The 26739-nt window shown below is 46.9% G+C and overlaps 4 protein-coding genes across 4 annotated transcripts; 1 reads left to right on the top strand and 3 right to left on the bottom strand.

The window, feature by feature from the left end:
* Positions 1–12914: 12914 nt before the first annotated feature.
* On the top strand, positions 12915–13408 carry F5J12DRAFT_779998 (uncharacterized protein; the record flags this gene model as incomplete). Its single annotated transcript, XM_051742450.1, has 2 exons — positions 12915–12982; positions 13165–13408. The coding sequence occupies 2 exons, from the start codon at positions 12915–12917 to the stop codon at positions 13406–13408; spliced, it is 312 nt and encodes a 103-aa protein (XP_051603325.1).
* Positions 13409–22175: 8767 nt separating this feature from the next.
* F5J12DRAFT_371831 (uncharacterized protein) lies at positions 22176–23140 on the bottom strand. Its single transcript, XM_051739081.1, has 2 exons — positions 22432–23140; positions 22176–22207 (listed from the first exon to the last, which is right to left on the bottom strand). The coding sequence occupies exon 1, from the start codon at positions 23013–23015 to the stop codon at positions 22503–22505; it is 513 nt and encodes a 170-aa protein (XP_051603324.1). The 5' UTR covers positions 23016–23140; the 3' UTR covers positions 22176–22207; positions 22432–22502.
* Positions 23141–24032: 892 nt separating this feature from the next.
* On the bottom strand, positions 24033–25692 carry F5J12DRAFT_959094 (uncharacterized protein; the record flags this gene model as incomplete). The annotated part of the gene is made up of 4 exons (XM_051749908.1): positions 24033–24733; positions 25095–25220; positions 25252–25291; positions 25362–25692. The coding sequence occupies 4 exons, from the start codon at positions 25690–25692 to the stop codon at positions 24043–24045; spliced, it is 1188 nt and encodes a 395-aa protein (XP_051603323.1). The 3' UTR covers positions 24033–24042.
* A 65-nt stretch (positions 25693–25757) lies between these two features.
* F5J12DRAFT_371819 (uncharacterized protein) lies at positions 25758–26177 on the bottom strand. The gene has a single exon (XM_051739080.1). The coding sequence runs from the start codon at positions 26083–26085 to the stop codon at positions 25834–25836; it is 252 nt and encodes an 83-aa protein (XP_051603322.1). The 5' UTR covers positions 26086–26177; the 3' UTR covers positions 25758–25833.
* Positions 26178–26739: the final 562 nt, after the last annotated feature.

Below are 26739 nucleotides of genomic sequence, written 5' to 3'. Positions count from 1 at the left end.
GGGATCTACCCAATTCCAGCTTCATCTGTGCCCACTGGACCTGGTCTCAGCCCAGTCTGCCTCTACTGGCCCTCCACCAGACATGGCTGGTGTACCAGAGGACTATGACAACTTTGCTGATGTCTTTAGCAAAGCCAAGGCATCTACTCTCCCACCACACTGGGAGTATGACCTTAAGATTGAACTGGAAGAGGGAACTACACCACCCATAGGAACCATCTACTTGCTATCCCTGGTCAAGCTGCAAGCTCTCTGGGCCTTCATTGATGAAAACCTGACTACTGGTTTCATCTGGCCCACCTCTTTCCCCTATTCTGCACTGGTCCTCTTCATAAAGAAGAAGGACAATTCACTCTGGTTATGTGTTGACTTCTGGGGCCTCAACAAGCTCACCAACAAGGACTGGTATCCCCTACCACTAATCTCAGACCTCCTCAACTCACCTAGCCATGCCAAAATATGCACCAAGATTGACCTGAGGCACACATACCACCTCATCTGGATTGCTCCCAGTGATGAGTGGAAAACAGCCTTCAGAACATGCTATGGGTCATATGAGTGGTTGGTGATGCCCTTCAGTCTTACCAATGCACTGGCCACCTTCCAGCAGTTTGTCAATTCAATCTTTGCAGATATGTTAGATGTCTGCATCATTGTCTACCTTGACAACATCCTGATCTATTCTGGAGATGGATCCTCTCATAAGCAGCATTGTCCAGGAGGTCCTTTGCTGGCTCCAGTTGCATGGCCTATATGCCAAACTGGAGAAGTGCAAATTCCACTCAGACTTGGTGGAATATTTGGGTTACCACTTGTCTCCAACCAGCCTTACTATGTCTTCAGAAAAGGTCAAAAGCCATCTGTGACTGGCCCAAGCCCCAGAAGGTACAGTGAGGGACAAAACTGTTGCAATGTTTGCAATATGTGCATTGTTGATGATGTATGTAACTCAGGCAATTTTGCCAGGGGAGTTGTGATACATATACCATTGGAAAGGGGTGTCTCCCAGCTTTCCAGAACACTAAGGTATATACCAAACAAAGCCATACATGTCAAGATATAGATATACCATATGATCTTCCAGATAATTTGTCAGCATGTAAACAATGACAAACATTGAATTTGTACTATTAAACCTCCCTCTTTTACCACAACTCATGAAATCATCTCTCTGGCTCACATGGTCATTTTCTCAGGGAAATATTATCAAATACTGGTGGCCACTACTGTACCATCAGTATAACATGCTCTCAGGACCATCAGTCCCTTAAAAAACCTGCTGTCAGTCATTCCCTGGACTGTTTCCCTACCCATGGCTGATGTGTTCTGGGACTAACCAGTACTTGGAAGGCTGAGAATGTCATGGAGGTCAATATGGCACTTCAGAACATGATGGACAAACTAATCCCCTCTTAACCAATGTATTTCTGGCACAGAGACACTTGTATGGAAGTCAGGGTGAGACACAATCCTCTTTACCCTTGGGTGTCATTGAAAGGATATGCTACTGAGGTGTGATGGAGCAGAATCCTGTGCTTCCATCTGACCCTGAATATTGCCTTTGGTCACATGTGACTGCACAACCCTTCCCCAGTCATCCACAGATCAGATCAGAGCAAGATCTAGTAAACCCTCTTATAGTGCTTGGAGCACAAGGAGATTTTGTCTCACCCCAACTTCCATCCAAGTGTCTCTGTGCCCAGAAATATATTGGTTAAGAGGGGGTTAGTTTGTCCATCATGTTCTGAAGTGCCATATTGACCTCCATGACATTCTCAGCCTTCCAAGTACTGGTTAGTCCCAGAACACATCAGCCATGGGTAGGGAAACAGTCCAGGGAATGACTGACAGCAGGTTTTTTAAGGGACTGATGGTACAGTAGTGGCCACCAGTATTTGATAATATTTCCCTGAGAAAATGACCATATGAGCCAGAGAGATGATTTCATAAGTTGTGGTAAAAGAGGGAGGTTTAATAGTACAAATTCAATGTTTGTCCATTGTTTACATGCTGACAAATTATCTGGAAGATCATATGGTTTATTATGTAATCATATTTTCCCATCCCTCATGTCCTCAATACCATCAAAAGGTGACTTTTCACTATTTCACCAGTCAGGAACACAAGTGTTGCAATGCACCTTCTAGAAAGAATATGGTACATCTATATCAGCAGATTCCAAGGATACTGCATCCACACCATTGGAACCAACAGGTGAGTTTCACTCCTTCAATCAGTGTTCCATACCTCCCAGTGGAAGCAGGATGAGCAGCTCACTTGGATCTTGGCCAGATTGCATAGAACCAGTGTCCATGGAAAGCCATTGTTGAGCAGATTCCATGGATACAGCATCTGCACAATTGGAACCCACATGTGAGTCGCAATCCTTCAATCAGTGTTCCATTCCCCCAGTCAAAGCAGGATGAGCAGCTCACTCAGATCTTGGCCACATTTCACAGAACTGGTCAACAGAAAGCCACTGTTGAGCAGATTCCAGGGATACCACACCTACACAATTGGCACCAACAGGTGAGTTGCAATCCTTCAATCAGTGTTCCATACCCCCCTGTGGAAGCAGGATGAGTGGCTCACTCAGATCTTGGCTGCATTGTGTGGAACAGGTGTCAATGGAGAGCCATTGTTGAGGGATTCCAAGGTTACCACATTGGCACTGTTGGAACCAATGGGTGAGTTGCAATCCTTCCATCAGTGTAACAAACCCTACAGTGGACCCAGCATCATTGTGCCATCATCCATGATAGCAGGGATGAGCCTGTCTTTATGTTGTGACAAGGTAGATCATAATGTATATGGGCCCATCCATATATTGTTCCATCATCTGCAATACCAGGCATGGGCACATCTATATCTTACAGTGAAGTAGTACAACCCTGTAGTCATGAGCCCATCTATGTATATGTTGTTATCCTTACCCCACACAGGCCTGCCCATTTGTTGCAATCACCCACTCACTAGCCTGCTGATTTGTTACTGTCACTCTGGGCCCACAGGCCTGTTCATGTGTTATGGCTAAACTATTTTGACAGGCCCACCCTGGGCTCTACATGAGTAATGGTGTTCTGGCACACAGGCTATCCATGAGTTGTGACTAAGTGTGACTACACTATGTGCTTTGGCCTTGCATGCAGCCTCAGCCTCCTGTCTCACCCTCTCTTCCTTGAGCTGGGCTTGCTCCTGTCTCTCCACTTGCAACCAGGCTTCCTCTTGAGCCTTTGCCTTGCTTGCCCCAGATGGCCTGCTCATTGTCATCACTACTGACCTGCTGTCAAGTCTGGGCCTACTCCGACCAACTCTGACACTGGATGAGGCCCAGGGAGAGGTTCAGAAGCAAGTCCGATGGAAAGAGCAGAACTCTGACTGGCAGAGTGTTAGCAGGAATGAAGTCCACTGAGGTAAGGGTGGAGCAAAGTGAGGGCATTGGGTTTAGCTCATGTGCTGCCCCCTTGCATGATCTCAGCCCTTGTATTTCAGAGGGGGAGTACAGATGGACAGTCAGAGGTAACTCTGACAGGCAGAAGATGGAGACAGAGGGAGTAGGAACTAAGTTGATATTCATACTGAGGAATGGTGGAGTATGATACATGCTTTTATACTACTACAGAGGTACAGTAACCAGAATTGGAACTGACATATGGAGACTTGTAAAATTTCAAGTAAAACTTCCTAGATGATGAATGAAGGGTAGACAGAGGACATACAAATGGGTAACATAGAACATCCAGAAAAGGAAACAGTCCAGGTGCTGGACCATGTGGTGCATGTGCTGTGGAGTACCTGACTGCAAGCTGTCAGGGAGGAGTCTGAAGGTAGTCACATGACCCCTCAGAGAATGGTCCATTCGGTCTGGTAGGAGAGCAGTACAAGTCCAACAGCAGTTGGAGTGGAGATGACTCATAAACATCAGGGGGTGGGCAGAGTTGGTGTGGAGTGAGTGAATGACTGGTGGAAAGGGGTGCAGGGTGAGTGAGGACTTAGGATGCACACATGATCATGACAGTGCCCCCCCCTTAGGGCCTGAACCCCTGAAGGCTGCATGTACATGATGAGATCAGCATGAGTTGATCATTTGAAACCATTTTGATGCCTCAAGGATAATGGCTTTAGCTGCAGCAGAGCTCCATCAGAGTCTGATGAACCACTTAAAAACACATGTTAGGATACCAAACCTTCATCCTTTCTCCCCATCATCATGTCCTCCCAGCACCAGAGCAAAACCCCCCAACCAACCCCTGGTCATGTCTGCAGCTATTCCCAAGTTGTGGATGAAGGGCTGGTCATCCTGACCAATGACTCCGCTGACACTGAGTGAGAGAAGTCCATGGAGAAGGTGTGCTGATGAGAGGAGGCTGAGCAGAGGGAGAAAGAGCACAAGGCAGAGCACAAGGCCAAGCATGAGGAGGCCAAGAGGCAGAAGGCAGAGGAGGAGAGACTGGAGGTGGAGCAGAGGAAGAGAGTGGAGGAGGAAGAGGAGGCTCAAAGGAAGAAGGCAGCAGAGGAGGAGGCAGAAAGACAGAGGCAGAGGGCCCAGGCTTGGCAGGATGAGGCTGTGCAGAGGTGAGTAGCAGACTACTGTGAATCAGGTGGAGCTGACTTATACCCCCCATTTTTTTTGTTTTTTTTGTTTTTTTTGTTTTTTGTTTTTGACCTTATTTTATTTCAGGTTAAGCAGGGCAGTGTATGATGTTAACACTGCCCAGAAGGTCCCTGGGGCCTCAGTGGTGGTTACTGTGACCAGGAGAGCCCCCTGCACTCACTGTATAGCAAGTCTGATGGTGGGGCAGTGTGAGCTGGGGCAAGGTAAGACCAGGGCCTGCATGCCCTGCCACAACAAGAAGAAGACATGCAGCTGGATGTGTGAAGAGGCAGTGGTGGGGCCTTCACAGAAGAGAGCAGGGACAGGGAGCTCCTGAGGGGAGAAGAAGAAGAGGATGCAAGGGAAGGGAAAGGAGAAAGTGACAGAGATGGAAGAGGCAGATGACAAGTGGGAGGCAGGTGGAGAGAAGGACAAACCAGCGACCCTGCTTGAGGGTCCCTCAGGTGCAAGAGTCCACATGTGGTGGGTGGAGTGGCAGTGGCAGTGGCAGCTGCAGGCCATGGAGAAGCAGGCCAAAGCACATGAGACTGCTGCACTGGCCTTTGAGAGGATGGCAGACACAGCAGAGTGGATGGTGGCAGCTGCAGAGCAGACAGCCAAAGAGTGGGTGCTATACTGTGCCTGGGCAGAGTGGGCAGAGATGAGAAGGAGGGAGGATGCATGAGAGGCCAGGATGGCTGAGCTTGAGTGCACAGGCAGCAGTTGGAAAAGGCCTCAGTTGGAGGCAGCAGAGGACAGGAACAAGGAAGTGGATGAAGGTGTGGAGGGGGACAACAAGGAGGGGGACAACAAGGAGGAGGAAGAAGTCAGAGGAGAGCAGGAAGGTGGCAGAGAACAAGTGATGGAAGAGTAGGGTAGTTTTCTTTTTTTTTTTTTTTTGTCTTTTTGTTTTTTAGTTTGTACACCTATGAAATAGACTTGTGACCTTGTTTGTGATTCTGAGAAGTGAAATGGATAAGTGGAGAAAACTCTAAGGTACTTAAGGTAGTTTGGTGAGGGGCAGAGTTGGCCCATGGAGGAAGGTTGTATGGGTGGAGTACTATGGTGGAGGTTGATATGGGCCAGGTTTGTGCAGATATTGTTCATAGAAAGCAGAGACTATGTTGGAAGTGTGACCTAGCTCAGTTGCAAGCAACCAAGAGGTTTCTTCGTCAGTGTTCTCATAACCAGCCCAGTGGACTAGGTACAAGAGTTGACAGTGGCAGTGACAGTGGTCCACCTTAGAGTTGAGTATCTCCAATACCTCATACTCAAGGTCACCATTGACATCCACTGGTGGAGGCAGAGGTTGTTGTCAGTTTGGGAAAGGGTTAGCTGCTGCAGCTTCCAGTTGTGAGACATGGAAGACTGGATGTACCAAGTGCATAGAATCAGGGAGCTTAAGGGTGATGGAGTGCATACCTGGCCTGGCCAAGATGGTGAATGGACCTAAGTACTTTTCAGAGAGTTTCTCCAAAGGATGAGTGGAGTGGAAGTACTTGGCTTTGATGTAGGCTTGTTCTCCAACCTTAAACTCAGGCAGAGGTATGTGTCTGGCATCTGCTGGACCCTGGTAGCACTGCTGAGTGGCAGACATTTTGGAGCAGAGGAAGTCATGAAGGGTGGAGAGTTCAATGACATAGTCATGAGCCCTTGGAGAGGTGAAGTCTTGGTCAGGGACCACAGACAGGTTTGGGTGGTATCCCTTGTTAGCAAAGAAGGGAGAAACTCCAGTTGTTGCACTTGGTGTGTTGTTGAAAGCAAACTCCACTAGAGGTAGCAGCTCAGCCCAGTTGTCTTGTTGGTAGTTGCAGTAGACATGAAGGTACTGCTCAAGGGTCTGGTTCATTCACTCAGTCTGGCCATCACTTTCTGGGTGGTAACCTGAAGTGAAGTGAAGACACATATCAAGGGCCTTTCCTAGAGAGCAGAAGAAGTGTGAGACAAACTCAGGACCTCTGTCAGAGGTGACATTAGCTGGCACTCTGTGCTTGGAGAAGACATGGGTAAGGAAGAGCTTAGTGAGTTCAGCAGAGGTGACAGAGTCATGGGTGGGGATGAACACTGCTTGCTTTGAGAGGTGGTCCACTACCATGAGTATGGCAGAGTAGCCATTGGAGTTGGGGAGGTGTTCGATGAAGTCCATGGAGATGGAGTTCCAAGGTCTCTCTGGGATGGGGAGTTGCTTCAGTAGACCATAAGGGTGGTGATGTGGAGTTTTGCTCCGTCCACAGGTGGTGCAGGACCTGACATATTCTTTCATGTCAGAGCAGAGGTTAGGCCACACATAGTCCCTGCAGACAAGTTCTAGGGTGCAGTTTTGCCTGAAATGGCCTGCTAGAGGATGGTCATGCTTGAACTGAAGCACTCGAAGGCAGAGGTCATCAATGTCAGGGACAAAGATGTGACCATCAAGGCAGAGTAGACCATCGGAGTCCAGGGACCACCAAGGCTCAGTCAGAGTTGGAAGATGGCTGGTGGAGACAGGGTCAGATGGTAGGGCAGAGATGATGTTGGAATGCAAGCACTCAACATTGAAGACCATGGTGGCATGGAGCATGGGTGCCACAAGGGTAGTGGTATGGAGGGATGACATGAGTTGCTCCTGTGTAAACATAGGGTGGAGATTGTGAGGATTTACCTGCATGTAGTCCCTATCCCCCCCTTTTGGGTAGACATCCCAACATCATGTAAGTGTGTCAGGTTTGGCTCCCAGGCAGCCAGGTCAGAAGCAGATGGAAAGGTTAAACTGTGAAAGGTACTCCAACCAGCAGGCCTGTCAACAAGTGAGGACCTTAGAGGTGGAGAAATACTCAAGGTTTTTGTGGTCTGTCACCACATCAACAGGTAAGGCAGAACCTTCTAGGTAATGCTGCCAATGGTGGAAGGCCTTGAAGATAGCCAACAGCTCCTTGTCATGGGTATCATAGTTGAGAGTAGAAAGTGACTGGGTGGAGTTCACCATCAGAGCAGGTGATCAACAAAATGCCAGCAATGGCATAGTCAGAGGCATCGGTTTCAACTGTAAGCAGAGCATCAGGAACCCAGTGTGTGAGGACAGGAGCAGAGCTGAAGGCATCCTTCAGGCAGAGGAAGGCAGAGCAACACTCCTCAGAAAAGTTCCAAGGAGCACCCTTTCATGTGAGGCAAGTGAGCAGAATGATGATGTCAGAGTAGTTATTAATGAATCATCTGTAGAAGTTTGTGAAGCCAAGGAAAGATTGGATGTCTCACATCTTCTGTGGCTCAGGCCAGTTGTGGACTGCCTGAACCTTCTCAGTGGACATGGTGAGACTGGAGGGAGAAAGAACATAACTGAGGTACTCAATGGAGTTGGAGTGAAACTTGCACTTCTCTGGCTTGGCATAAAGACCATGCTTTCAAAGGCAGCAGAGTACCTCTTTCACATGTTCACAGTGCAACTCCACATCCTGCAAATAAACTAGGATGTCATCAAGGTATACCATGATGCAGACATTGAGAATGTCTGCAAAGATGCTATTAACAAATCACTGGAAAGCTGCAGGCATGTTAGTCAGACTGAATGGCATTACCCACCACTCATAAGAACCATAACAAGTGCAGAAAGCTGTTTTCCATTCATCCCCATCTGCGATGCAGACTAGATGATAGGCATGGTGGAGGTTGATCTTGGTGTAGACTTTAGCATGGCTTGGGGAGTTGAGTAGGTTGGAGATGAGTGGCAGCAGATAGTGATCCTTTTTCATGATTTTATTGAGTCCTCAATAGTCTATGCAGAGGTGGAGTGAACCATCCTTCTCCTTTACAAAGAGGACAGGGGCACCATGAGCAGAGGTGGACTGCTTGATGAAACCATAGCCAAGGTGTGGAGAGCTTCAAGCTCTGGTGGAGACAGAGAGTAGATCATGCCAATGGGCAGAGAAGCTCCTTCCTCAAGGTTGATCTTGAGATCAAACAAGTGGTGTGGCAGAAGTTCAATAGCCTTGTCTTTATTAAAGATGTTGGCAAACTTGTGATACTCAGGAGGGACTGAGGAGAGGTCAGGAGGTGGAGAGGAAGCGGAGGATGCATGAAGCTTCACATCATCAGTGGAGAGCTGTAAGTGGAACTGTCTAGAGCCAGGGAGAGCACAGGCTCTGACATATGCAGCAGCATTGATGAGTGAGATGAGCAGAGCAGAGTGTGGTGAGTCTGTTGGAGGTGCAGATGGAACTGCAGACAGAGCAGGGGGTGTCAGATCCAGAGCAGAGTGTGCAGTGGAAGGTGACGAAGGCACCTGGGGTGTCAGCATTCCCTGTAATGATGGTTTGAATGATATACTGCCCAGTACCCAGTCAATCAATGGATTGAAGCAGGTGAGCCAGTTGTGTCCTAATACCAGCAAACATGAAGAATCCAACAGAGTAACATAAAATGAAACAGAGTTGACATTGCTGGAAGGAAAGTGGAGGGCAAAGTGAGGGCATTGGGTTTAGCTTGTGTGCTACCCCCTTGCATGATCTCAGCCCTCATATTTCAGAGGGGGAGTACAGATGGACAGTCAGAGGTAACTCCAACAGGCAGAAGACAGAGACAGAGGGAGTAGGAACTAAGTTGATATTCATACTGAGGAACATTGGAGTATGATACATGCTTTTATACTACTATGGAGGTACAGTAACCAGAATTGGAACTGACATATGGAGACTTGTAAAATTTCAAGTAAAACTTCCTAGATGACAAACAAAGGGTAGACAGAGGACATACAAATGGGTAACATAGAACATCCAGAAAAGGAAACAGTCCAGGTGCTGGACCATGTGGTGTGTGTGCTGCAGAGTACCTGACTGCAAGCTGTCAGGGAGGAGTCTGAAGGTAGTCACATGACCCCTCAGAGAATGGTCCTGTTCAGTCCAGTAGGAGAGCAGTACAAGTCTGACAGCAGTCAGAGCAGAGATGACTTGTAAATGTCAGGGGGCAGGCAGAGTTGGTGCAGAGTGAGTGAATGACCAGCAGAAAGGGGTGTAGAGTGAGTGAGGACTTAGGATGCATGCATGATCATGACACCTGCAGTTTGACACTCATTGCCTGGGTCAGGTCAGGCAGCAGGTCTTGATCATATGGTGTTCTGTACCAGTGAATAGACATGTTGAAGTGGGGAACCAACCTGGAGTTGAACTGGTCTTAAGTTCACCAGTATTCAAGGTCAGACACCAAAATTTCATTCCCAGAACTGTCCTCATTGGAGCCTCATGGGCTTGGCTCCAAGAGGGGGATACTGTTATGACCATGCCCAGACCACCCTAGACCTGTCCTACCCTGGTCTCATCTGGTCTTGCTCCTGCCCCTACCTCAGTCCTGGCCTTGACACTTCAACCCAGAAACATGTTAGCTCATGAAGCACTGCAAGGCAGTGCCCAGTTGAGCTGTTCACTCAGTTGAGGCCAGACCAGCATGATACCCAGTTGGTCACTGGTCCTGCCCCAGTTCCTGGTAAACCCTTGTTCTTACTTTGCTTGATAATATTCTTTGTAACATTGTACTTACCAATCTGTTTTCTAATCACTGCTGTACCAGTGCAACCAGTCTCCAGTGCTATGTTACATTTAGTTTACCTTCAGTATTTAAGCCATAGGAAGATTTGTTTAGCCTCAGTCTGAAATCAATCTAGTCTCATCTAACCCAGTCCTCCTCTGTTTTCTGTCTCTTAACTGGACTATGGCCCACACAAGGGAATTGTGCTGCCTCTCAGTCACTAAGTCCAATTAGTCCTACCATCTGGTAACTCATACCCTCCTGACCCCTGACCAGACTCTGGACCAGCTTTGTGACCAGTGGCAAACTGGACTTAACAGTAAAAGAGGTGGTTTAATGGTACAAAGTTCACTGTTTGTCATTGTTTATATGCTGACAAATCATATGGAAGATCATGTGTTTTATTATGTAATCATATTTTCCCATCCCTCATGCCCCCAATACCATCAAAAAGGTAACTTTTCACTATTTCACCAGTCAGGGACAAAAGCATTGCAATGCACCTTTTGGAAAGAATACAGTATATCTTGGCATGTATGGCTTTGTTTGGTACATACCTTAGTGTTCTGGAAAGCTGGGGGTCACCCCTTTCAAATGGTATATGTATCACAACTGTCAAGTCCAGGGTGTCTGGGTTCAAGACCAGACCAGAGACCAATGTAGGTGTGAGGCTGAAGGGTCAGGATCAGGGGGGAAGGCAGAGGTACAGAGGGTGGACTGGTTGGACTTAGCAACTGAGAGTGCAGCACTATTCCCTTGCATGGGTTTTAGTCTGAGTCCAAGGCCAAAGTGGGGATATCAGAATAGACACAGCAAGCATTTTACAATTTTCTTTGTACAAACATAGGGAAAAAAATCTTTGAAAAGATACTTTGTTTTATCTCATGTTCTCTGCCAAAATAACTGGCAATAATATTGAATTTTGAAAGGTTTTTCTGACAGAAAACATGACACAGTGGATTTCCAATGTTTTATTGGTGAAAAACAATTACCATGACCCACCACCAAAAACTAAAAACAATCACCAAAAAAATTATTAGTACTGTTTTCTACATGTTATGCAATACATTAATCAAATAATTTACCACAAAATAATTTAAACACACTGATCATTGAAGAACATGTAATGTTACATAGAACATCAAAAGTAAATGATATATGTTTTGTATGTGATAATAATAAAAACATTTGGCCAAGTCTTTCAGTGTTCACCTGAAAAAAAAAACAGAACAGCAGTTCAATGTTTTCTCTAAAAACATGACATGCTAAACTATAATTTTTATGTACAAGAACATAGTACTGAGAGCATGCCAAATGTTCTAGGTGTCAAGGTCACACAGCACCCCTGACTTCCTCTTAGGGTGGAGTAGGAGCAGGTTGGGCTGTGGAGTACAGTGGTCAAAGTTCAAAGTGAATCTGACCACTGGGTGGTGAGATATTCAACAAAGAGTGAGTGGAGAAGTATGGAGGAGGGCTTTGGAGGCAGAGGTTGGAGTTGGAGGTTGGAGGTCAGATGAGAGGGCATCAGGTTCAGCTAGTGTGCTGCCCCCTTGTGCAAGCTCAACCTTCATATTTCAGAAGTGGAGTGGACTCAGAGGGAGTCAGAAGTGGGGACTTTATTTGATACTTGTACTGATTACATTGGAGTACTACATGGCCTTATATACAATGTAGGTCAAGGGTGGTGCAGTGTAAAATACAAACCAATAAGCATATAACAGGTTAGCAGTCCCTCTGACACAAGGGATAGAGGGTAGGGATGATGGGGACCTTAACTGAGACAAGGAAACTACTATAATGAGGGAGAGAGGGTAAATACTGAAGGAGCAGAAGAATGGAGAAAAACTGACATGGGGGTGGAACCCTATCTGGAATGCAGGGCCACAAGTCCAACAGCCCACTGGGCTGACCAAGGCCTTGGAGGAGGCACAGACAAGAGTCTGGCCTCCACATGACCAGCCTGAGGGCAGAGTTGAGTGGAGTTGGTCAGAACATGGACAGGGGACCTTGGAGAGGTGTGGAGATGTGTCAGGAGGGTCAGAGGAGGTGTTAGGGGCTTATGTCAGTGTCATGGTCATGACACTAGGTCAAATTACAGTATCTTATCTCCCAGAAAACATGATAAATAAATAATGTATTAAAATATCCTGTTCTACCACAGAACAACTGTGAAGTAGGCATGTTATATGTAGAGGTGTTATGAAGGTTCTGAGCTGTTTAGGTTCATTTGTGGGCATGACTGCCTTGTGCACAGATCCAAGTTTGTCTCTCTTTGACATTGTTTCATAGGTGACAAGCTGACCACTCCCTTCTAGTGTGCTTGACTTGTTTTTCCAATCTTTCAGCATCTCTGCCCTAGCTGCATCATCAGGCCTCTTGCTGTTCTGCTCTGCTGTGCACTTAGTTCCTCAGTAGCCTGTCAGAATACTGAGGTCTATCTACAGATTCCACAATTATATCCTAAAATAAAAGATTAAACACATAAAACAGTACAATGTATCACTGATAAAATGACTTATCCAGTTCTTCCAATGAGGACCATGGTGGGTCTGTCATGCACAAAATATCCTGTTTGACAGTTGTGGACAGACAAACATGACAATTTTACTCATTGAATTATGCCAATATGGCACAACATTCCAGGGGTGTTACAAATGTATACTAGGCATATTTAGGACATAACAATGCAATCTGCATGAGCCAATTTTTGTTATACTAAGTTTTTGAAATTTTGACCCAAAAATGTGGCCAGCCCCCCAAAGAATTTGTAAAAATCCTGGAAAAAGCGGAATAAGTAGCATTAGCCTAGTACAGTATGATTGCAATGTCAGGGTACAGCTGTCACACTAGTGAGAAGCAGAAAAAATTGAGCAAGTCTGAGTTTGTGGTCATGTGAATTGCTCTTAGACACAGGAATGCCCTTGAAAACCCACTGTAACATGCAACATGGCTGGTCTGCATAACCAGAGCTCAGCTGTTGTTGAAACAGGCAATGTATCATTCCCTGATACACCCAAATCTGACAAGGATCAGCACACAAGCAAATGCATGAGAACATGATCCCATGCTCCCAGCCCTGAGGCAGAAGATGAAGAACTGGAGTGGAAATACACCAAGGTACTTGACAGTTTGAAGTTTACAGCCAGTGAGAGTGAGTCAGAGGATGAGCTTGAACATGATGATGCCACATTCCAAGTCATGGGTGTTGGTGAGGCTGATCTTGGTGCTCAGTTGATCAACCTTGCCATTAGTGCTGGTGATGACCCTCTTGGTGAGACTTGGTTACCTCTGAGAAAAGCAAAGTGTGCTGCCCAATGAAGGCAGTCACTCAGATGCCCCAAGGAATACAAGAAGGGTCCTGATGTCCATCAGCTCTCACAGAAAGCCATGATGTTCATTGAAGTGGTTCTTAATCCTACCTTATATAGGGTCAATAACATGTTACCACACTGTAAGTACCACATTCAATCTAACCAAAATTTTGGCCACCCTAAAAAGTCATGGGAAAAACTTTGGACCACTGTTTTTTGATGTATCTTCACCTGTAGCATCTGAATCAAGTGTTAGTTTGCCCCCCAAAAGTCATGGGAATCCAGAATCAAAATCATTGTGTTTGTCTGTCCACAACTGTACCACAGAACATGATAAATAAATAGTGTAATAAAATATCAATATCCTGTTCCACCATGGAGCATTATAAACTGTGAAGTAAGCATGTTATATGTAGAGGTGTTGTGAAGGTTCTGAGCTGTTCAGTTATTGTCAGACTGCTGCCTACTGCAAATACAGTGCTGAACTCCCCATTTCTTGCATGAACTGCCTTGTGCTCTTTCACTTTCAAAAGTGGACTGGGGACATTCATGAGTGGTGGGGGTGATATCAGAGGCTACTCTTTCTCTAGTCAGTCAGGGAAACCATGGATTTTGGACTATCCTGTTCTACCACAGAACATTATAATGTGTGTCATCAATGTGTTGTTGCAAGAAAAAACAACAAAAGACACAGAATACTCAAGTATAAAAAGTCAGGTGGCACATATCATGACTGACTGAGGTTTATTCCATGAGATAAGATCATGTGACAGCATGTGATGGGGTGGTTAAGCAAGGACAAGCAGTGATAGCATTGATGGCTACAGATGCCTCTCTCTTACTTTCACCTTCTCTCCCCCTTTTGCATCACCCATCATTCTCAATACTGCCCATAGCCAGCTGGACACCATCTCTCTTCCAGCTTATCTTGTTCTCTGGGAGACAAAACACTGATTTAATTGAAAATATTCAGCATGTTAATATGGAATTTCAGTTGCATGTTGAGGCAGATAACAGTTATTAATCTCCTACAGAGTACCAAAGAAATCTCTCAGGAGGTAGCATTTACCAATTGTGTGACCTTGTGACACAGCAAGGCATGCACAGGTCAAGTCAGAAGGCAATTTATTCTTTCTTCTCCTCAGAGCCTTGTGTTGACTCTCTCCATCTGTCACTTGTTGCCTAGCTGAGAAGGGACTTGTATCAGGTTTGAAGTTTGACTTGTCAAAAGATAAGCTGACCTTCTGCAAAGCCTGTGTATATGTGAAGACAACCAGGAAGCCTGTCACAAAGGAATACATCAGAGAATGGGCTCATGAGTTCCCTGAAGAAGTACACAGCAACATCTGGGGACCTGCACCTGTAGAGACTCTCAGTGGACAGTGTTACTACATTTCCTTCACCAACAACAAAATGTGACTTACTTATATTCATCTTCTTCACCAGAAGAGTGAAGCCTTTACAGCCTACAAGGATTTCAGGACCTGGTGTTGCACTCAGCATGATGCTTGCATGAAGACCCTCCACTCTAATCAAGGTGGTGAGTATCTAGGAAAGGATTTTGTGATGTACCTTAAAGCAGCCAGAACAAAGCAAAAACTCACCACACACAACATGCTGTAGCATAACAGAATTACTGAGCACCTTAACCACACCCTACTGGAGAAAGTCCACACCATGTTGCACAAGAATGGTTTGCCTCATGCCCTATTGGGTGAAGCAGTACATCATGCTGTTTGGTTGAAGAATAGGACTCCAACCAGAGCACTCAATGGTGGGATGCCCCTCAAAGCTGTGGCAAGAAAGAAACCAGACCTCAGTCAAGCCCACCTGTGGGGCTTGAATGTCTGGGTACAAGTTAAAGGTGGAACTAAGCTGGGTGGATGTGTTGTGGAAGGCTGATGGGTTGGGATCAATGACAATAGCCCCAATGGCTGTCACACATACTGGCCCAACAAGAAATCAGTCACTGTCAAGAGAAAAATCCCTCTTGAACTGAGACATCGCCTTGCAAGGGGGAGGAAGGAGACAACCACTTACCAAATGCAATTCTAATCCTCTAGCTCCCATTGAAAAGACTAAAGAAGTCTCAATGCCTCCACACATTCCTACAGTTCATCCCATGTCTCCACCACCTCCAGCTGACCCTCCCACCAAAAAAAATCAAAAACCTAGTCAGCATCTTGCAGAGATACTTGCTGGAAATGGGAGCACAAATTGAAGAGGCATACCTGAGATACCAAGGGGAGTACAGCTTCCTACCATCATCAAAGACTGAGTTGACCATGCCAGACCTGAGGGGGATGGAGCTGCAGCCTTGCTTGCATCCATTGTAGAAGACACAGATGACATTCTTTGCAACATCAATCTCACCATGGCCATGAATGACACCACTGCTGAGACAGAAGCACTTGAGCCCAAATCACTAGCTGAAGCCCATCATTGCCCTGACTGGCCATGATAGGAAGGAATAAAAGAGGGGTTAAATATGCTAAAGAAGCAGGCACCTGGGAACTTGTTAACTTACCTCCTGGCACCAACATACATAGTAGGTTCAAAGTGGGTTTTCTGTGCCAAAAAGGATGCCACAGGGAATGTCATGCAACACAAAGCCAGGCTACTCACAGGTTGAAGGGGTCAACTACTTTGATACATTTACACCAGTGGCAGTGTATCCATCTGCATCATACTTGCAGTGGCTGCTCACTCTGACATGGAACTCCATCAGATCAACATCAAAGGAGCATATCTAAACAGCACACTCACTGATGACAAGATCATTTACATGCACCAGCCCCCCAGATCTGAATCTGTTGACCACCTGCACAAAGTCTGTCATCTTTGCAAGACACTGAATGGCTCTTTGGTGTTCCATTGCTTGCAAGGAATGGGTGTAATGAGCATGTACACCTACACCTACCCCAGTCCACTGGGGTTAGTACATGGAATGAAGATGTGTTTGATACTGCTGTGCTTAGATGAGTTTGCCATGAGAGAAAAATATGAAAATTGCTGCTGCATCCTTGCCTGACAGCACTGACATTAGAATTGAAATATCTCATGAAAGAAGCTAGTGTTAAGTCCAGGTCTTCACTGGTCCAAGGCCAGTCCAGAGTCTGGTCTGGGGTCAGGGGGGTAGACTAGGAACTAGGAGGTTGGACTGTTGGACTTAGCAACTGAGGGTGCAGTGCTATTCCCTTGTGTGGGCTGTAGTCCAGTTGAGAGGCAGAAGTCAGAGATTAGAGAGACTGGGTTAGATGAGACTAGATTGATTTCAGACTGAGGCTAAAACAGATTACCCTACAGCTTAAATACTAGAGGTAACCTAAGTGTAACATGGCACTGGAGACCAGTCTGCACCAGTACAGCAATGATTGGTAAACTGATTGGTAAGTAATGTTACAAAGAATATTATCAAGCAAAACTATGAACAAAGGATTTACTGGGGACCAGGGCAGGACTTGTGGCTGGGCCAGGTGTTACACTGGCCCAGTACCAACTGAGTGGACAACTAAATTGGGCACTGCCTAGCAGTGTCTCATGAGCTAACACATTTTTGGGTCTAAGGGTAAAGGCTGGGACCAGGGCAAGGATTGGATGAGACTGGGGTAGAGCCAGTCTAGAGTGGTCTGGACATGGTCATGACAGTATCCCCCTCTTGGAGCCAAGCCCACAAGGCTCCAATGAGGACAGTGCTGAGAATGAAAATTTTGTGTCTGACCTTGAAAACTGGTGGACTTAAGGCTGGTCCACCTCAGGTTTGGTTCTTCACTTCAACATGTCTAATCGCTGGTCCCAAACACCATATGACCAAGACCTCTTGCCCAACCTGACCCAGGCAATGAGTGTCAAGCTGCAGGTAGGCAGTGATGACAATGAGCAGGCCATCTGGGGAAAACTGGCTGAATGCAAGAGGCACAAGAGGAAGCCCAGTTGGAGGCTGAGAGGCAGGAGCATGCCTGGCTTGAAGAGGAGAGAGCACACACAGATGCAGAGGCACAGAGAGTAGAGGCTGCATGGCAAGGCTGAAGAAGCCTGGAAAGCAGAGCAGAGCCAGCAGGTGGATGCCCTAGTGGGTAGTTCAACTGGGGCCAGTTCTAACATTGAGGTGATGAACCCTCAGTAAGTCTTATTATGGTCATCACCAGTGCTCTTTGACTAACACTCTACCAGCTGCCTTCAATGCACCTGGACCAACACAACCTGTGTGCACAGCACTGACAGCAAGAAAAAGCACATGGCTTGTAACCAGTGCAATGAACCCAAGGAGTGCTGCTGGTGGCTGGTTGAGGGTGAGACCAGTCAGGGAGCTGGCCTGGGTGTTGACAAGGGTAAGAGAAAGGCTGACATGATGTCCCCTCACACTGGTGAGAAGAAGAGGTCATGGCACCCATCTGCTAAGGTACTTGAGGGTGCAGGTGATGAAGAAGATGATGTGGAGGAGGGGCCTTTGATGAAGAAGACTGGTGCTGAGGCTGGGGCCAGTCCTGTCACTGGCGACCAGATGGAGTGCCTGATTAAGGCAGTGGAGCATGTGGCTGACAACATGGTCAGCCTAGCAGTGGCCCAACGGGAGGTCTCAAGGAACTTTTACCAGTTTGCCCAGTCCTACAAGACCTATGTTGAAGAACACTTCGAGTTTTTGGCACCAAATGTGCCCTCAGACCAGGACACCACTGACAAGGAAGACAGGGATGTTGAGGGGCTTGATGAAGAGCTGGAGGGGCCAAGGAGGGAAGAAGAGGAAAGCCAGTCCCAGTCTGAGTCAGGTGACCAGACTGGTGCCAGTTCTGCTGGGTCCCAAGTCTGATGCTGCATGCATAGAGTAGTGTTGTTCTTCTCTGTATGACTCATGAATGCCACCACCTGGTTCCAGTTCTAAAGTATGAGAGAAAGCAAATAAAAGAAAAGTAAGGGAAATAAAGACATGGTAACTATGAGACAAGTGAAATGGATAAGGAGAAAAGAAATTTGAGACTGGTTCTAGGTTATTTCTTGAAAGGGCTGGGTTTGTTTGGGTACCAGTCATGATATTCTTGGATGAGTTCTGAGATGTTGTCCAGCTCTGTTGCTAATACCCAGGTAGTTTCTTCATCAGTTCCCTCATAACCAGTCCACTGGACCAAGTACTGCAACCAACACTTCCTGCACCAGTCAACCTTCAAATTGAGTATTTCTGCTACTTTGAATTCTAAGTTGCTGTCAATATCTACTGGTGGGGGTGGAGGTTGAGTCCAGTTGGGTATGGTATTTGGGATGGCCAGTTTGAGTTGGGATATGTGGAAGACCAGGTGTACAGTGTGCATGGAGTCTGGTAAATGCAGGGTGAATGAGTGAGAGCCAGCCCAGGCTATTATGGGGTAAGGCCTGAGGTTCTCCTCACTCAACTTCTTGGCAGGCTGGGTCAACCAGAAATACTTGGCTTTTACATAGACACTGTTGCCCACTTTGAAGTCCAGGGCCAGCATGCACTTAGTATCTGCTAGTCCTTGGTAGCATTGCTGGGTGAGAGCCATTTCTTCATGAAGGTATTGGTGCAGTGAATCTAAGTCAACTGCATAATCATGAGCCTGGTTGGATGTGAGATCATGCTCAGGGAAGACTGAGATATTAGGGTGATACCCCAGTCATAGTGCTAGGTGCATTGTTGTAAGCAAACTCAGCCAATGGTAGTAACTCAGCCCAGTTATCCTGTTGGTAGTTACAGTAGACCCAGAGATATTGTTTGAGGGTCTGGTTGGTGTGCTCTGTCTGACCATCCCCCTCTGCACAGGGAGTTGTTTGAGTAGGCCATAAGGCCAGTGGTGGGGTACCTTGGCCCAGGCACAGGTGGTACAAGACTGGACATAGTCTTTCATGAATGTCCTTAGGCCAGGCCAGGTGTACTCACACCAGATGAGCTCTAAGGTTCTATTTTGGCCAAAGTGACCAGACAAGGGGTGGTCATGTTTGAACCTTAAGACATGAAGGTGAAGGTCATTAGAGTCCAGTACATAGATTCTTCCATCTAGGCAGAGGAAGCCAGTGTCATCAACTGACCACCAGGAATCTGATGTATCTGAGAACTGGACTTGGGTGACTGGCTCTGAGGGTAGGGCTGAGAGGATATCATTGTGTAACCTCTCCACATCCATCAGTGCAACAGCATGTAGGACCAGGTATTCAAGGTAGGTGGTGCACAGGGAGGTGGTTAGCTGTTCCTGCATGAAGACCAGTCTGAGATTCTGTGGGTTGACCCAGGTGTAGTTGCTATCCCCCTCTTTGGGGTAAACATCCCATTGTCTAGTTAGGGCATCAGGCTTAGCACTGAGTTTACCAGGTCTGAACTGGATAACCATTTTGAACTGTGACAAAAAACTCAGACCAGTGTGCCTGGTGCCAGGTTAATACCTTCGAGGTGGAGAAGTACTCCAGGTTCTTGTGATCAGTGACAACATCAACTGGTACTGCAGAGCCTTCTAAGTAATGCTGCCATGTCTGGAATGCCTTGAAGATCATGAGTAGTTCCTTATCATGGGTGTCATAATTTAGCTCCAGGGCTGTCAGGGTGTGAGAGTAGAATGTGACCAGCCAGATTTGACCATCACCACCAGTGATGGACAGAATACTGGCTATGGCATAATCAGATGCATCAGTCTTGACAGTAATAGGAGCATCCAGGGAAAAATGAGTTAGGACTGGGGCAGTAGTGAAGGCCTGTTTGAGTTTATTGAACAACTGGTGGCACTCCTCAGAAAAATTCCAGGGAGCACCTTTGTGTGTCAACTGGGTTAGAGGTACCACTATGTCCAAGTAGTTGAAAATGAACTGGCAATAGAAATTGGCGAAGCCCAGGAAGGACTGAATGTCCTTTACCTTCTGGGGCTCAGGCCAGTCACAGATAGCTTTGACTTTTTCTGAGGACATGATAAGGCCAGTTGGGGACAAGTGGTAGCCCAGGTATTCCACAGAGTCCAAGTGGAATTCACACTTCTCCAGTTTGGCATACAGGCCATGCAACCAGAGCTGGTGAAGAACCTCCTGGATGTGCTGCTTGTGAGAAGACTCATCTCTGGAGTAGATCAGGATGTTGTCAAGGTAGACAATGATGCAGACATCTAGCATATCTGCAAAGATTGAATTGATGAACTGCTGGAATGCAGCCAGGGCATTGGTAAGACTGAAAGGCATCACCAGCCACTCATAAGACCCATAGCACATTCTAAAGGCTGTTTTCCATTCATTGCTGGGTGCAATCCAGACAAGGTGGTACACATGCCTCAAGTCAATTTTAGTGTAGATTTTGGTGTGACTAGGGGAGTCTAGTAGATCAGATATTAGTGGTAAAGGATAGTGGTCTTTCTTGGTGAGCTTGTTAAGGCCCTGGAAGTCAACACATAACCAGAGTGAGCCAACCTTCTTCTTTACAAAGAGGACCAGTGCAGCATAGGGGGAAGAGGTGGGCTGGATGAAACCAGTAGTCAGGTTTTTGTCAATGAAAGCCTGGAGAGCTTGCAGCTTGACTGGGGATAGTGAGTAGATAGTTCCAACAGGTGGTGTAGTATGCTCTTCCAGTTCAATCTTAAGGTTGTACTCCTGGTGGGGTGGGAGAGTAGATGCCTTGGCTTTGCTAAAGATGTCAGCAAAGTTGTGGTAGTCCTTTGGTACACTGGCCAGGTCTGGTGGAGGACCAGTAGAAGTAGACTGGGCCAGGACTGGGTCCAGTGGGTGTAGATGAAGTTGGAATTGGGTAGACCCCTCTAGCTTGCAAGCATGTACATACACAGCTGCATTGATCAGGGCAATAGGGGGAGCTTTCAGGGGGGTGCAAACCAGTGAGTCAACAGATGGTACAGATGGTGCAGGGCCAGGGTTGGGTTGGTCAGGTAGACCAGGTTTGGGAAGACTGGTTAAGACCAGTGTGGTGGGGGGTGTTGACAGGGTTGGCATTCCTCCTGTAGATGTCTGGAAAGTTAGACTGCTCAGTACCCAATCAATCAACAGATTGTAGCAGTGTAGGAATAGGTAATAGAAGATACCTAGAAATAGAAATTAGTCAGTAAATGGGCAAGTATGTGCTCAACCCAAAAGGGAGATCCTGTTTTGGAGAAATGAAGTGTAGTAACAGTGTAAAAATGCAAACTGGAAAGACTACTTAGCTCTGTCTGTCCAATACCTCTTTCCAGTCCTCCTGGCCCTTTGTGTACTCCCCAAAGTAATAATTCTAACTTCAAAAACTTGCTGAAATGCAAGACAAAATCACCCTGCTACTCAGGGCCTCTGACATGAACTTCTCATATAGTAAACTGAACTTGCATGAACACAGCACACATGCTTAGTCAGCAACATGGCTGCTTGCCACTAAGTCCAGTGGTACAAACACGAAAACAAAAGCAAGAAATAAAACACAAGTCCCCCAACCCCTATTTTCTTCCAACCAAGATGACTTCTTGTAGGGAATTTGAACTCATTCCCTATATCCAAGGGGTGGTTTAGAATTTGACCATCCTTGGTTGCTCTTCTCCTCACATGAACATCCTCACCCTCAAACTCTTGTGCCCTTCAAACACAACTCTTCACCCCTCTAACCTCACACTACTCAAACACAACCCCTTTCCTTGCCAAGACCCACTCCAGACCTCACAGCACAACCCTCTCTGCCCTCAAAACCTCCACAGCCCCCAAGTTCCTTGAACTGAATGACCCCAGAGGTAACTCTGAGCACATGAACAAGTGAGTAATAAATTGAGTGCAGAGTAGAGCAGCTGCTGCTCTTTGAGGCACAGCTTCCAGCCCTCTACAAAGCATCTCAAATACATATATGTACCTAAAGAAAAAGACTCCCATTTAGTGGTGTATTTACTATCCTTATATGCATGTGCTCTCGATCATTGCTCATCCTTAAGATGACTTAGCACCAAGAAAAACAACGGAACTCAAAATTATAACTTAGGGTGGGTAGAATCACCCAAAGGCTGGCACAACTCAGTTGAGCGATGTTGCACGAACCAAAGCTCGAACAAAGGAAAAACTATACACCGACACACTCACCAGGACTTCCTCTATGCCACCCTTCTCATTCTCGTACCATGGACTCTCTGTGTACACACATGCTTGACTCCTCATACTTTGTCTGGCACTTCGTCTGGGGGCTGAAGCCCTCGTGCTAAGTGTTGCAGAGTGACTTCAAGTTGCCTGCCTTCGTTTACTACTTGTTCACTGCTAGAAACAAAACATCTTGAAGTAGCACATGTTCCAACTGTAATAAAAGCTGTCACCTTAGGTCTGTAGATCCTCGAACCTGCTTCGAAGATAGGTCTTCGACTCTGACAGGTGTAGGCACCAACTTCATTCGCCATTGACCTCAAGCAGCTTTCACAGTCAAGGTTTGTCTCCACAATACAACAGCTATCTCCTTTTGCCAGTGAGTCTTCGTGCCTGGAGCTGTTGTGATCGAATGCTAAACTAAAGCCATCGCTCTCTTCGTAGTCTATCCTAGAACAGCAAACTTGTAAGTGAAACATCAAGAAAACGAGTAGAAACTTCAAGCGCTCGCACTCCACTTGCAAATCCATGTTGTCTTTCCCTTCAGTTGTCTGTGGTCGCGCACTGAACCAAGCTACAGCAGCTGCCATGAAACCGATTGAAGTAGCAAGTTGGAAGTGGTTCCACACTTCGTCACATATCCTAGCAGCTCGAGCTCAGTGCATGAACCCATGCCACCTCGAATGTGCTGTGCCCAACGTTGTCATCCTAGTCAGCTCCACCCTTCTCCTATATTCATGGCTCCATACAGAGCTCCTTTCGCGATCTTGTGTCGGCTCAAATGCCATTCTCGTACTCCTATATGCAATTGAACTTGGCCACAGTCATCGGGTAGTTTTGTATGGTCCCAACATCTCCCACTTGTGCATCCTCTTCTGCCACCAAAGGCCATCATTGTAGTTCGAACAGCATCCTTCGTGCTCGCTTAACTGTACGTCCACGCATCCTTTGCTCGAAATCTGTTGTAAACCCTTGTACCACGATCGCCATTTGTCGTAGGTGTCTCCATTGAACGACCCCTCCTATTTCGCGTGGCTGTTGATCTGCGTCAAGCCTCGCTGTCGTCACCGGTGTTCTCCACCCAGGCCCCCAGCCTTCGTCATCGAGCATCTCGTTCTCTTCGGCATTGCGCTGTAATGTTAGCACTCTTCATCTCGAGTACCATACCCATTCTCCCCACTCATCATAGCATCGCCATGCCACATCACATTGCTTTGCATCAATAGTCTGCTGTCCCTTCTCGTATGTCACTTCCCATTCTCGAACCCTAGCCATTTGGACAGCACTCGTACTCCTTCATATATATCGAGTTTTCCTATAACAACACAGTAGTAAGTGAAACAGCACAAAATAGAAAAGAACAAAGGAGCTGTTGAGCTCGGCGCGTGAATCTCCTATGGTTCTCCTCCATTGAATGACTTCTGTTGCTTCAAACGACCATCGACCGGTGGTGCACCGTAACACCATCAATTGGACTCCCATTGACTCTTGTGCTCGTTCGTATGTACTCGGTATCTCTAAACTCAATAGACCTTGCTCGTATTCATCACATAGTCCTGTAATGTCCCAGAAATAAAATGCTTCTCCACTTGTGATGCAGAACGCCTGTCCTTCGATTCAAAAATGGACGAAGGAGCGCTCAGGTCCATGCAGGTCGAATGAGGTGTTGAACACAGACAGGATGGACCCAGCATTGGGTGCAGGAGTGACACAAGGACCGAGTGTCTGCACAGAGCCATGTACTGCGCGGTGATATTCGGTTGCGGCACATATGGGAGGGAGAGCACCACATAGAGATTCGATGAGCTTCGTTGTCGCACTGTCGAGGCCTAGCCTGGGCTCGCTCGACGTGGCAGAAGAGTAAGAGGGATGAGGAACGAGCTTGTTCCCTGTGAGTCTGTGCGTGTGAGTGATGTTCTCGATGTAGGTATAATCGAACGGACTACTGCTGCCACTGATCACTTGGCTGGGCCCGAACATCTCCTGGACATCATTATATGTGTCGAATGGCTCTTCCAGGCAAGGTAGGATACCCGCTGTGACAGCCGCGTTGATGACAGATTGAGTGCCTCCGATGTTCGCGATATATACATCCCCCAATCTCTTCAATATATCCAACACGTTCTGCTTGTTGGTGACGTTTCCCAAGCCAAATGAGACATCACCATGCCTCTGCGCAACATCCAACACGGAGATGCTGTTTCCCTTCGCTAACTGTCTGACGGTATGTCGTCCTACGAAGCAACTTCGTACTGTAGGCATTTCATTGCTCAATGATTCGTTGGTACTTTGTGAAATTTCGTATTCCCTGTAATGACGCAGCTGTAAGTAAAACGCTTCAAATAAAAAGCTAAACTCTGGGCCCTCAAGCCCAACCGGTGTGGCCTTGATACTTCTTGCGTGTCACACGTCTTGCTGTGATTCTGACAGTCGCTGTTGTGCTGCCATCCGAAGTAACTTCCATGCACAAGTCTGTCGCGCTATAATTCAACACCTTCTTTCTTCAATATTGTCATCTACACTAGGATACTGTGACTGTAAGTATAAATCCGCACAACTGAAATAAAAACTTGGGCCATTGCGTTCAGCACTCGTGCTCGTCGGTTGTCGTATCATCGACGATCGCCGTTGTAGTTCGGACTGTGGTCGATGCACTTGTCTTGCAGTACCTCGTGTTAGTCGGATTCGTTGGTCCGTAAGTCGATGCGTTCCTCCTTCGGTGTCGCTGTCTATCCATAGTCATTGCACTCGCTGCGCTGTAAGTCGATACGTTCTTTCTTCTAAGTTGTCGTTCACTGTAGCCGTAGGTATTGATATCGCACTCACACGGCTGTCACTCGCACTTCGTCGTGCACATCTGCTTTCCCTAGAGTAGAATAGCTGTAAGTAAAACGTTCTAAAATCAAATCAAAACCCTGGGCTGTCGAGCCCAGTACCTGCGCTCATCATGCCTCGTCTCCATCGAACAGCAAGTCTTGCCTTACACGGCCGTCGATCCACATTGAGTGCCATCGTCATCGTCACTACACTTGTCACTGTCGCCCGTGCACTTATCGTTGTCGTTGTCGTCCTTACTGCCATCGCTAGTCTGTATGCGGTCTCTTCAGGCATAGCTTCTGTACTGTATGAAAAGAATAACACCACATTGTAGCCTTCAACTTGCCCTATCCACTCACCCCATTCATAGTAGTGCCTTCGCATCTTGTCATGTAGCTCCTCCTCGATGGCCCGCTGTTTCTCCTCGTAGATCGTCGTAGTTCCTCGCATTGCGGTGGCTTGGATGTCGCTCAGTCATTGTCTTGTACATCCGTTTTTCCTAGAATAAGGTAGCTGTAAGCACAACGTGTTAAAATCTAAGCAGACCGTTGAGCCATCGAGCTCAGTATCTGTGCTTGTCATGGCCTGTCTTCATAGGACGGCTGTTCCAGCCTCGCATGGCCATTGCTCTGCATCCAGCACTGTCGTCGTTGTCGTTTCTCTTCTCACTGTCACCATCGCTCGTTCATAGTCCATCATTGATCCTCGAATTGTGATCACAAGGACCTCTGTCATGCTTTGTTGCATATGTCCATTTGCCCTAGAGTAGGATAGCTGTAAGAAAAATGCCATGAAACTGACACAAACCCTTGAGCTGTAGTGCTCAATATCTGTGCCCATCATGCCTCATGGTCCTTGTTGACCATCAGACTGCTGAACCTTCACACCATGTTCCTGGAACTGTGGGGCTTTACCTTCCTGTTGAGCACTTGCTCACCTTACCTGGCTGTTGCACTTTCACACAACACCCCAGTGATTCCTCCAACCCACACATCTGACACCACTCTGCTTCAAGCACTGCTCACCTGTTAGAGCCTTCTGTGGGTAGTGAATGTGACCTCCCCCATGATCACCACTTAACTGATGGGCTACATATTAGCCAAGACCTGCTCTTGTCACTGTCTAGGAATGCCCCCAAAAAAATGAAGCAGTGGCAGCAGTGGTCACACATTGTCATCCCTTCCCTCCTTCAGCCATACCTTGCATATCAATGACTATCCAACCACTTCCAGAATCCTGTTGACTATGAACTGCCAACATGTGGTTGTCACCAGAGTTGAAAACTGAGAGTCATTTGCATTGATTTCAATGGTGAGATTTCTGTGTTCTTCATCATTTTCCTCTGCTTAGATGCATTCATGGCAGCTCTGCAATCAGTTGATCTGGCTGTCTGTCCTTGTGCACCTGCAGCCCTCCAACTCCTTTGGATGGGCTACTTCCCCTGTGCCCCACTGGGGCCAACACTTGCTGTTAGCCTACAGCTTCTTGGCTTTGTCT

This window comes from Pisolithus orientalis (genome assembly GCF_024613125.1).
Source record: "Pisolithus orientalis strain OTSU chromosome Unknown F5J12scaffold_4, whole genome shotgun sequence".
Lineage (NCBI taxonomy): Eukaryota > Fungi > Basidiomycota > Agaricomycetes > Boletales > Pisolithaceae > Pisolithus > Pisolithus orientalis.
Note: the sequence above shows the minus strand (reverse complement) of the source record. Positions and strands in the feature narration are given on the sequence as shown.

Bases quoted from the DNA above. Each gene is read 5' to 3' on its own strand.
- F5J12DRAFT_371831 (XM_051739081.1), bottom strand. From the start codon at position 23,015: ATGGCAGCTGCTGTAGCTTGGTTCAGTGCGCGACCACAGACAACTGAA.
- F5J12DRAFT_371819 (XM_051739080.1), bottom strand. From the start codon at position 26,085: ATGATGGGCACAGATATTGAGCACTACAGCTCAAGGGTTTGTGTCAGT.